At 38.0% G+C, this 12223-nt stretch overlaps 1 protein-coding gene across 2 annotated transcripts in view; it reads right to left on the bottom strand.

The window, feature by feature from the left end:
- Positions 1 to 12223, bottom strand: part of LOC306851804 (histone-lysine N-methyltransferase 2A-like) — a 41794-nt gene that overhangs the window by 25357 nt on the left and 4214 nt on the right. For both annotated transcript variants that reach the window (XR_013782535.1, XM_079388249.1), the window contains exons 3-14: positions 8847 to 12134; positions 8369 to 8568; positions 7833 to 7937; positions 7459 to 7615; positions 7095 to 7305; positions 6428 to 6492; positions 6096 to 6350; positions 3443 to 3549; positions 3228 to 3338; positions 1439 to 1552; positions 1145 to 1291; positions 102 to 194 (exon numbers count right to left, since the gene is read on the bottom strand). Coding sequence is in view for 1 of the 2 variants with exons in the window: in XM_079388249.1 (XP_079244375.1) it covers positions 102 to 194; positions 1145 to 1291; positions 1439 to 1552; positions 3228 to 3338; positions 3443 to 3549; positions 6096 to 6350; positions 6428 to 6492; positions 7095 to 7305; positions 7459 to 7615; positions 7833 to 7937; positions 8369 to 8568; positions 8847 to 12134 (4853 nt within the window). In the remaining variant the exon portion in view is untranslated. The remainder of the gene's footprint in view (positions 1 to 101; positions 195 to 1144; positions 1292 to 1438; positions 1553 to 3227; positions 3339 to 3442; positions 3550 to 6095; positions 6351 to 6427; positions 6493 to 7094; positions 7306 to 7458; positions 7616 to 7832; positions 7938 to 8368; positions 8569 to 8846; positions 12135 to 12223) is intronic.

Here is a 12223-nt window from a genome sequence, read left to right as displayed (position 1 = left end):
CTTTCACACTTTCTAACATATGGCAGCTGAGACAGCAAAGCATACTGAAACTTCTTTGGAAGTCTTGCACGTTGAGGAAAGTGCCACTGTGGTCAACTTACCCAAGCCTTCTTACGTTTGTTGGGTTTGGGGTAGTTGGGACCCAGACAGGCAGGATGATAACAATTTTGACACCTTTCACACTCCAACAGCGGCTGCACGGAGATAAAGCACAAAAAAATAAAAATGACCTGTGCCAAAGCTGTAAAAGAACATCTGTTTCCTTTAAATAATAACAAATATTTCCCTTAAACCTACAGTGATGACAAGAAAAAATATACACACTGCCGTTCAAAAGTGTAAAGTCAGTAAGATCTTTTCCCAAATTAAATAAATACTTCAGCAAAGACTCATTAAACAAACCAAAAGCGACAGTACAAACATCTATATTGTTACAAAAGATTTCTATATCAAATAAATGCTGTTCTTTCGAACTTTCTCTTTGACAAACCAAAAAAGTACCAGTTTCCACAAAAACATTAAGCAGCACAACTGTTTTGAACTGCTTCTGAAAATTCAGCTTTGGCATCACAGTAATAAACTACATTTTAAAATATATTGATTTTCAAAACAGATTTTCAAAAAACTTTTGAATGGTAGTTTATGTCACAAAATGTTCATAATTCTGCTCTACACTCCTGGGTAGGGTTGCACCAGCCATTGGTAAGTTCTCACATAAATTAGAACATTAAGTGCACACTAGAGGCTTAGTAAGTACTAGCTAGTTTGTAATTAAATCTATACATTATTTGGTTGCACCAGTTGTTCGTAAGGCAGGACGTAGCTAGTAGTTCGTAAGCTATCTGTAAAGTAATGTGTAGTCGCATAATGAGTGTAAATGTCAGCAGCATCATATATGCCTAAAGGATTGAAGGTTGCAACACAGCTGGTGCAACCGTTGAAGAACTTTACTTAATCTTTACTGACATTGTCTTTACTGGCGCATTCGAATGGGACTAAAATAACTGAGAAGCTCTGGTAATAATTACTTTACCCCACCTCTCCATGTAAAACTAATCCCATCCGAATAGGTCTTTATTGGTAGTTTAATACATTTAGATTAGGGTTAGGCGTCAAAATCATGTTTTGAAGCGTCACAAATTACCTTGGATTCTTTATTCTTGCGTCCACAAACTCGGCAGAACTTGCAGCTACGACAGCACCAGTTCTCCTTGTTCTCCTCCAGAGGGCGCTCTGAAGGGTCCAAGCAGAAGCGATGGAAAGGCTCACAGCAGACTTGACAATACAGCATCTGCACAACATAAGGTTGTCATGATGAAAGAAAAAAAAAATCCAGGTTTCTATTTGACAAACAATACCAATGAACTTCCCCATTACTATAACCATTTCCAAAAATGTGTTTAAAGCAATGCTGTAATGAAGAGCAGTCGGGAAGTACCTCATGTTGGCCTTTACTGGCACACAGCAGGCAGACATACTGGGGCACGAGGGGTACAGAGGTGAGGACACTCAGACCTCCTGTCGCCCACACGCTCTGGACACTACAGTCCTCCTGTGGAGGAAGTCAGAGAGGAGTAAGGAACATTTCAGCTGCACGCTTTCACCTCAAGATAAAGGAGCACAAATAACTCTGTTTGAATAAAAATAAGAGATGTGAAAGCTACGTAAGATTTAATGCACGACACCAATAAAAATTTAAACACTGACACCAATGAGCTTCTTTGTCTACAAACACTTTATTTTAAGAGAAATATGCAATGGGTCCAAAAGTCTGAACACACAGAACAAATTGGATTCAAAATCATATTTAATCCTGCAATGTAAACGTGTTTTGATTTTGATTTTTTTTTTTTTAATAAATACATTAAAGATGAATATGCATTATATGTAGATAGCTAATGAAATGCGAGTACATTTGTGCATGTTAACTCCGACCTGTGTACAGAGATCAAACTTCCTACTAATGATGATGATTTTGTTTTGTTCATTTTTTCATTTTTTTTTTAAAATTAATACTTTTAGGCAGCGGCTATTTCTTAGCGATAGATACTATTTACACTAAGTGCAAATAGCAATGAATTCTATTTACACAGTAAAAATAGTATTTTTTTTATTGATATGCTATTTACAAGTGTAATTTTTTTTTTATTATTTATACTACTATTTATACTACTTCTTGCAAACAGTGGCAATAATCTGCACCTCAGTATTGTAAAACATTATAAAACAGTACGCAATAATAACATATTGAGTGTACATTGTAATTTTTATTCAAATGATTAAATAGATGCCACCTTATTGGGACAAAAGCCCTCCCTACACCTACCCTAACCCTATCCGATACCTTATTTTCAACTTTTTGATTATTTCCTTAATTTTTATTAAAAATAAATGCTTTTCTGATGTGATCTGAAATTTGAAAAGGGAGAAAAAAGTTGGCCAAAGGGCAGATTCGAACCCGGGTCGATCGCGTCAAAAGGAGTATGACACACACTTTACCATCTGTACCACTGAAGCTGACATTTGGCGTCCGTCTTTTGTAACGTTGACTAGCCCAATCACACGTTGGTGGGCGGAGTTAGTGTTAATAGCTTCTGCCAACAAGGCGGGCTATTTGCACTTAGTGTAAATAGACACTCTGATACTTTTATTCAGCAAGGATGCATTAAATTGATTTAAAGTGACAGTAAAGACATTTATAATCTCACAAAAGGTTTAGATTTCAAATAAATGCGGTGCTTTTCTATTCATCAGAGAATAATGAAAAAAAGGTATCATGATTTTCACATAATATTGAGTAGCACAACTATTTTCAACACTAATTATAATAAGAAATGTTTCTTAAGCAGCAAATCTGCATATTAGAATGATTTCTGAAGGATCATGTGACACTTAAGACTGGAGTAATGGCTGCTAAAAATTCAGCTTTGCATCACAGGAATAAATTGCATTTTAAAACAGTGATGTTAAATTATAATATTTCACAATATTTTACTCTATTATTGATCAAATAAATGCAATCTTGGCAAGCATAGGAGACTTTTTTTTTTTTAAAACATGAAAAATATCCTAATGTAATGTATCAAGAGTATTTTAGTGGGTAACCCTGATCTTTCCATAACAGAATCAGGTGCTGCCATCATGTGGTAAACCACTGTGTATGAAGACATCTTTGGAGAGCCACTTGACTTTCATGCTCAGTTTTGTAGAACAATATAGACATTCACCTTAAAATCAACACGGATCTTATGTGTGGGTTCTGCGGGCTCCTGTTCTCTCTCTGCAAAACCATTGGCGAGGGCTGCAAGGACGCTGGGCGGCGTCTGTTCCTGAGGGCTCTGCAAACAAAGGAACAATGGAAGTTGCTTTCGCCGCTTCGATGACATTTTGGCTGAATGAGGACAGTTTTGAGAGAGTCAACAGATATCAACAATCATAATACCTTCTCAACTTTCCGTTTGATGGGTGGAACCTTGTGGAAGCTATGTCTGCGATGCCGCACTCCCTCGTCAAAGCCGTCGCCGACGAAGTCATCAAACAACAGAAAATCTGTGGTGCAATTAATACAAACTTTGAAATTACTTGTGAAACAAACAAGATTCTGGTTTCAATTATAAAAAAAATATTTATTTTGAATAAAACCGGTTCTATGTTTCCATTCGCTGTGGTATGGTAGCTTGTTTCTACCATAAAATAAACAAAAAGTACAAAAAATAACTTAGACTTTTTAATCTCACAATTATGACTTTTCTCCTTGCAATTCTGATTGCAAAATATACTCATAATTGTGAAATATAAACTATAAAAGTTTAGAAGTGCAAGATGAAAAAAGAGCTGTAACAAGGAATAACTGCTGTCAAGGAACTAAAAAAAACGTTTCTTTATTTTTTTCTCACAATTCTGACATTTTTCAAATATCGACCCATGTTTTTAAGCAGCAAGCACATAGAGTTGTAAATGAGAAAGACGTTATCTAAACAATTAGACCGTAATATTTATTCGTTTTAATTTAACAATTTATATGCTTGATTTATCCCTTTTCATAAAAATGCTCTAAGGCTGAAATGCTGTTGTATAAGATTTTAGTTTTTGTGAAAACCTGTATCTGAATTGTAAATCATGCAATTTTATGGCTTACTACTGTATGTTACCATAGACATTGTCCAACCCCGCTCATACAGTTCATTTTACTTGTGCAGCTCTTAAAATGGGTCATACATTTAAAAATTCTGCAGATACCTTGTAAATAGTGAAATAAAATTCCTTCATATTTGTTGATATTTGTGCATTGAAATTTTTTTTTTATCTGATTTTAAATTATCTGATTTTCTATATTTAAATTTTTGAGGGCTAGTTAAATTAATTTTCGGGGTACCAAAATCTGAAGAGTACCTGCCCGAAGGGCTACCAGGGATTTTTAAATTTTGCGAGAACTGATCGGGCCCATTTTTTAAACAATAATAGAGCCCTATAAAATATGTTTTTCTGGTAATCAGATGAAGGCATAAAATATTAATTTAATTTATCCTAATCAAATGAAAATTAAACCCTTTTATTTTTTTGGCAAACAAAGTGCTGCCCAACAGTGGTTTACTGTTAAAATAAAAAAAAGAGGTAGTAGTAGTAGTAGTAGTAGCATTGTTGTTACAATGAGTCTTAAAGGGATAATTCACCCAAAAATGAAAATTCTGTCATTAATTACTCACCCTCATGTCGTTCCAAACCCGTAAGACCTCCGTTCATCTTCGGAACACAAATTAAGATATTTTTTATGAAATCTGAGAGCTCACAGACCCTCCATAGACAGCAAGGGTCCTTACACGATCAAGGTCCAGAAACGTAGCAAGGAGATCGGTAAAATAATTCATGTGACATCAGGGGTTCAACTGTAATTTTACAAAACTACAAGAATAATTTTTGTGCGCAAAAGGGAAAAAAAAACCCTCGACTTTATTCAAATTTGTCTGCTCTGTGTCACCCTAGCGCCATTTTGGAGAATACCCACTGGATGGAAACTGCGTACGCTCCTCTGTGTTAGCCGCATACCGAATGCGCTGTTTTCGTTCAAAGCGTAAATATACGTAGAAGACGTATCCGCACAGTGCGGCTGACAAAGAAGAGCGTACGCAGTTTCCGTCGAGCGGATATTCTCCAAAATGGCGCTACGCTGACGTAGAGGAGACAAATTGTTGAATGAATTCGATATTTTTGTTTTCTTTGCATCCAAAAAGTATTCTCGTAGCTTCGTAAAATTACAGTTGAACCCCTCGTGTCACATGGATTATTTTAATGATCTCCTTGCTACGTTTCTGGCCTTGCGGTCTATGGAGAGCTCTCAGATCCCATCAAAAATATCTTAATTTGTGTTCTGAAGATGAACGGAGGTCTGACGGGTTTGAAACGACATGAGGGTGAGTAATTAATGACAGAATTTTCACTTTTGGGTGAATAGTAATATATTTCTGACACGGATGCCCACGGATATGATTCTTTAGGGTCTTAATGAAAAGTCTATAACATACTTTGGTTAAAATTTCTCAATGGTAGTGTAAAAAAATCCTTCTTTACCATGTCAAAATCAGCTCTGTTTTTAGCTAGCCATTCTAGTCCATGTTGCTTTATATGCTAATGAGCTCTGCTGACCCCACCACCCTCTTCCGTGCGGTGACGAGCAGTACGGTTTACTAGATCTAGTACATTTTTAGGAAAGGCGATTTGGACATTTTTAGGAAAGGCTTTTTTTTTTGCCCAGCCCTACTCAAGATCCAGAGAAAATATCTCAATTGTGAGATATAAATTCATAATTCTGAGAAAAAATTTGAATTGCGTGATGAAAATGTCAGATTTGTTATAAGCTTGTTTCCACCAAAGAATAAAACAAAAAAGTAATAAAAATGTATTTCATAATTCTGATTTTTTTTCCTCACAACTTTAGAATTGCGAATTTATATCTTACAATAAAAACTTTTTTTTCAGAATTGTGAGAAAAAAGTATGAATTGTGACAGATAAAGTCCGAATTTTGTATATACTTATAACAAAGTTGTATTTTTTTTTTATTCTCTGGTGGAAATAAGCTTCATACTATGGCCTAACCTGAGTTGCGAAGGCCAGGAGTTCTTCTGCGGGCTGGGGAGGTGGAATTTGATCCTCCTATCCAGTCAAAGTCAGAGTCGTAATCCAACAGGTCGCAGTAGGAACGTGGTTTAACGTGTCGGCGAGGCTGTTTCCGCACAGACGGACTGTCACCCAGAGAGGCTGGAAACGTTCGCCCAATTCCATCGCCGCCCTCACCTTCCTCATTACTCGAGTGACCCGCACTTATTGACGAGCGTCGCTTTTTCATGTGCCCTGAAAATGGTGAAAAAGTTTATGGCAGATGCACAGAGAATAAACAGTGCAGCATTCACTCTAAAACATGTTCTTACCTTTTTGAAGTTTGCCACTTAGCCTCAAGGCCTTCCTTTCCTCAACCTGATCGCATCTCTTGTATCTTTTAAAAAAGAAAGAAAGAAAGAAAGCTATTTAAATTGAACAGGACCACACTGAACAGTTTGAAAAATATGACGGCCTTGAATCTGACAAAAGCAAGAAAACTGTTGCACAACATTGATTTTAACTTTTCAGGGACAGATATTAAAAAAATGAAAAAAAACATGTACTTTATTGACATAATAGAAATGTTGCCTTGGTAACTAAATACCTTAGAAATAAATGTTTAAATACCAAAATTACCAAAAATTGATGTTAAAATATTAAAAAACAAAAAAACACTAAATTTCAAAAGCACAAAAAAGGTAACAAATTAAAACAAATAAGCTATTTCAAAATATTAATAGTTTATAAATACTTAATAGTTATTAGTAGTTCATAAATAACAGGTTTTTCAGCAAAGTAGATAATTTTTCCTTATGAACGGTAATATTTTATTAATAATTAATTTTAAAAAATTAAAGATTACCACTTTAATGTCAAATGTGAAGTGAGAAAAAGGTGGTTACTCCCAGTAACTACAGGACTAAACTATAAACAGAGTATAAAGCAGTCAAAGCAGTAAAATATCAGCATACAAAAAAAAAAAACTAGCATACTTACACGCAGCACTGCCGTTTTGTGTTAGGGCCGCCAAACTTGGGTTTGTCCAAGCAGTTTATGCACCTGCCACAGTCCTCCTCATGCAGACAACCTTTACACTCCCCACACCGCCGAGACCGGTTCCCAAACAAATGAGCTCTACCGCGACGAAACTTGGGTGTCCTGTGTTCTTGTAACACAGGGCTTTCTGGGTCAGACTGAGACTCGACTCCTGCAAAAGTGACAGAAAAAGTCAAAACACAGGCTTTATACCTAATTAACTAAAGGTAACAGACACTATCAACACATTGGCTTTAGGTCTATTATCAGATCCTTTCTTAGGTTTATTTGTAATCTTTGCAATTTGAGGAGTAAGTGCTGGTACCTTTTTCTGCAGGTGAGGGGGATATATCTGATCTCTCATGTAGGGGTAGTGCACTGAGTCGAGGGATGTCGTCAGGGACCATGGCACGAGGCTGACCCAAAACCACAGCTGCAGCTCTGCATACATGCTTAATGCGAGGTCCTCCTCTGGCAGGTTTCTTATGGAGAGATTTGTAAAGTGAAGGATTAAAACAACAGCACCGAACAAATTCTCTTCTGTTATCATACTGCTTTGACCGGCACAAACCACCTAATGACCTAGTCAAATCTTAAAAAAATTATTCAGTGGGAATCTTATTTGATCCCATTAGGATCATTTAAGATTACGGTCGAATTCTGTGTTCTTGTTTTATATTACAAAAAAAAAAACATTACCGGCTCTGGAGAAGCTTCAGTCTTGTTGGGACAGGCATTTTCAAGCCGCTCTTTCGGTTTCCGTCTCTGTCTCTTAGTTGCAGTGATTCTACCCTCTGGCAGGAGCTACCAAAAACAGTGAAAACAGATTCAAATAATATTAATAGCACTTCAATTATAAATATGTCCAACAAGCATCTAATGACCAGGTAATAATTTCTTAAAGCGAACGCTACTGTTCAAAAGTGGTCAAGTTTATTTATAAAGGTCTCTATGATGTCTGTAAGAAGTGCTCACCAAGGCTGCATTTATTTGATTAAGAGTACAGCAAAAAAAAATGTGATGTTTAACATATCTATGGAGACCTTGATACATTATTTCTGGATTCATTAATAAACAGCATTTATTTGAAATTAAAACATTCATAAATGTCTTTAATTTAATGCTTTCTTGCTCAATAAAAGTAGGCTAATAATACAAAGGACACCTATGTCCACTTTGGACCCACAGTTTTTGGAAAAACAGTTAAAGGCACACATTCAGTTTCATGGACTCACCCCAGATGATTTCAGCTGTTTCTGCTGGTCTATTTTGATGAGTTGAACCTTGGCTTTCTTGAGCAGGTTGAACATGCGCTTGTTGGCTCCTGAAAGGCGAGGGCGCTGGTTGGCGGTTTTCTCCTCAACATCAACGGCAGTTTTCTGAGTGTCCTCAGAAACCAGTGCTTCTGATTCTTTGAGATGCATCTCATCAAAGTCTGAGAAAGAAAAGAAGCATAGCTGAACTTTAAGACCAACAGACTGTCAATGAGGTAAGAAGTACTTGACAAACCTTGAAGTCAAAGAGAAATGGCATTTGCAATAAAATACAGTTGATGAAAACATTTAACCAGCATTAGATTAACTGTTTACTAACAGGACAATTTAAGAAAACAAGTCAGAAGATCTAGGAACATGGACTTCGAAAATCAACTTTGAGTTTAAGGCAGTTAGTGTTCATTTGTAATTAAATGTTTAAAATAAAATCTTAACATACCTTTGCATTTATTGGGAAGTGAGATGTCTGTATGAATGGAGAACTCATCTGGCAGGTCATCCTCTTGGATGTCTTTTGCCTGGTGTTGTGCCAGCAACTTGGCACTCAGAGCTCGTACACAGATGGAGACTTTGCGAACAACCCCAGGGGTGTTGAGATCCTCAATCTTGAGTTTTGCTTTTTCTTTCTTCATGTCTCTGAGAGACTTTATTAGACTGGCCCCTTCTTCCAACTCCTTCTTCCCCGTCTTGGCAGGGGATGATACAACTTTACCCATTTTGTCCTTTGGGGTCTTTTTACGCCTTGCGAGACTCTGTTTGAGTTTAAGCTTTTTGTATAACCTAAATTTTGATGATTGCGCTTTGAATTTTGTGGATTTCTTCTTCTTTTGGACGGGATGAAGAAACGAGTCCACTGTAAAATCTTTGGCAGATAGCAAGGTCTCCAATTCCTTGTCAAGATCTTCATTGAAGGTATACACGTCGTCACTGGCAGGCTCCAGCACTCCCCATTTGAAACTGGGATCTCTGAGTAGCGATCGTCTTTTCCCAGGCTGCTTCTCCTCACTGAAGATCTCAGCGTCATCTGGTGATTTAGGTTTTGATTCCCAAGTGGAAGACAAATCAAGATCAGCTTCACTCAAAACTGTATCTTCATCCTGAGACTGAAGGGACCCATGTTCACCATCTTCACTAGAATCACGTTTCTTTGATTTTGGTTGTAGACCAAGCTTCTTTTGGGAGTTCTTGCGAGGAAGGTCTGACATACCAAGATCATCCATGAACCTCTTTGGCGTTTTGATAACCCGAGAGGATCGGGCACTCACGACTGGCATTATGAAATGTCTGATGGTTTTCATGAATTTTGTTTTGCTGTGTTGGATGTCTTGTTCTCCATCCGTTTTCACAATCATAGATTCCTTTTCTGCCTGATCAGAAAGTTGATCTCCGCTGGTGTTCTCCAGTTGCTTTGATAAGAGCCAGGCCTTTTTCCGTCTACCCTCTAATGACTGATGACTCGAAATTCGTTTCCTCTTGTACTTTGTTGAGAATATACCAACTAGTTTAGGCTCTTCTACTCCAGAGCCCGTCATCAGTGGACGTTCTTCACTAACCTCAACCAACTCCTTCTTTAGCAATTTTGAATTTTTAATCCGCCGTCCTATCAGAGACTTTCGTCTTCGTTTGACCTGTTTTATTCGTCTGCCTGAAGAACGAGGTACCTGTGGCTGATCCTTTATGGAAGGCTCTAATACAAGAACCTCTTCAGTTTCGATTGATGGTGTCTCAAGTTTTATCTCCAGCTGGGGTTCTGTCTCAAGAAATGGTTTGATTGGAGGTGATTCAACAGTTTGTTCAATAACCTGACTTTCGGCTGCTTCAGGTATTGGTTCTGTGGTTGGTGGAACGGACCTTTTACCTTTTTTATGCGCAACTTTACTAGAATGCCTTTTTGGTTTGGATTCTACAGGCGGTGGCGCTGCTGTTGGTGATACAGGTGATTCCTCCACCTGAGATTCAGTTTCAGTTGCAATTTCAGAAGCAGGGTTTTCTTGAGATGCATTCAATTTACACTTTCGCCTGTAAATTGTCCAGTGTTTATGTTTTGCACGCTTCTTCCGAACAGTGTTTTGATGTAGTTTTTTCCTTACTTTAGGGGTGGGAGTGGTAGCAGTCATTCCAACAATGTCCAACACATTCTCACTCTTCTCTGAATGCTGATGGTCTTCGAGTTTTGCGGGTTCTTTTATTTCAGGTGAAGTTGTGACTTGCTGAATTAAAAAGGACTGCTTTAGACTTTTTTTTTTACCTGGTGAGGACACAACTTTGATTTGAAGTGGTGGAACGGTATCCTTACTGATCGGATCTTCTGGGTCCGTCTGAGTGGCCTCTTCTGGATGTGCTTCTGTTGCAATTTCTGACCCTTCAAGAACCTCCTTGTTTTCCTTTTCTGGGGTCTCCTCAACCTTCTCAATGGCCACGGGGTTCTCTGGGCTTTCGGGAATTACAGCACTGGCAGTGTTCTCTACATTTTGTGACTCCTGTGAAGAACTGGTTTCCAAAATGTTGGAAGGAGCGGATGTGGATTCTGCTTCTGTAGAAACATCTACTTCCTCATCACATTTCACAGGAATTTCTGCCTCTGTGCTGGGGCTTTTGTCTGCTTTGTTTGGACTCTCTTGGACTTGAGACTCTTGGGTTTTGATTTCTTGTGTTTTTCTGAGGTCATCTTGGACTTGGGAATCATTGCTTTTGCTTTCTTGGGATTTACTGAGATTCTCTTGAACTTGGGAATCTTTGCTTTTGCTCTTCATCAGTGTGAGAGTCCACACAAACTTGCAGCGTTTCTTACGAGACCTGGCTTTGGGGTTTCGTATCCTGGTTAGTCTCAGACCTGGAATTCCAACAAAATCATTGTCGAAAGAGAGCTTTTGAGGATCATCAGACGAAGGGCCAAGGTCTGGTGAATGAGGCTCCTTTTTCCTTTCAGATTCTTTGCGATTTTTCTTCTTCTTTTTCTTTTTGTCTTTTTTCTTCTTTAAAGGTGGCCTGGATTCATCAATTGCGGAGACCTCCAACAGCGACTCTGCTAAACTCGGGTCACCAGATTCCTGTGGAACATTTGAGGACCTTCTAAGTTGTCTCCTAATCACAAGCTTATTCACCTCTGATGCTTCTTGTGCTGACTTTTCATCAGGTTTTGGCTCTATACTTTCACTGGGCAGTGGATTTTGAGACCTTCGAGTTGATTTCCTCAGCTTTAGTTTTTGGTCATTGGCCTCTTTTTCAGGATTTGTTTGCGGAGTGGATTCTGATTTCTTGTCAGCAGATCTTCCTCGCCTTCTAGTAAAAACCTCCTCCTTTGCCTCACCAGCACTGCATTCCCTGGCTGGTACATTTGTCTTTAATTTCACATGAGCACTTGAGATTTGGGCACATTGACTCTCTGTAACTTCAGATTTGATTTCCTTCTGTTTTTTACCAGATTTACGTTGCACTGATGGAACTGTAACCATTTTCTTTTTAGCCACCAACTTGATTGTGATTCTTGGAGTTGACTGGGTCTCCTGATTTGTCGATCCTCTTTTTCTCCTGCTGCGCTTCTCCAAAACATCACCACCACCATCATCTACAGATGTGTCCTTTAGAGACTCTTGACTGTGAATTTGCTGAACAGAACCTGAATCATTTTGAGAATCTTGTGAACCTGTGCTCTCGACTAAAGGGGACACTGGAAGAGACCGCCTTTGACGTATCCTCTTTGACGACTTTGCTGAAACACGATTACCTGAAACAGAACAAGTTCAATTACAATTCAATTATATTTATTCCACTGTTCCAATTATATTTATTCCCATCTTAAATATAATCAAGTGA

Source organism: Barbus barbus, assembly GCF_936440315.1.
Source record: "Barbus barbus genome assembly, chromosome: 31".
In the NCBI taxonomy this organism is placed as follows: Eukaryota; Metazoa; Chordata; class Actinopteri; order Cypriniformes; family Cyprinidae; genus Barbus; species Barbus barbus.
The sequence above is the reverse complement of the archived record's forward strand: the minus strand, read 5'-3'. Positions and strand labels throughout refer to the sequence as shown.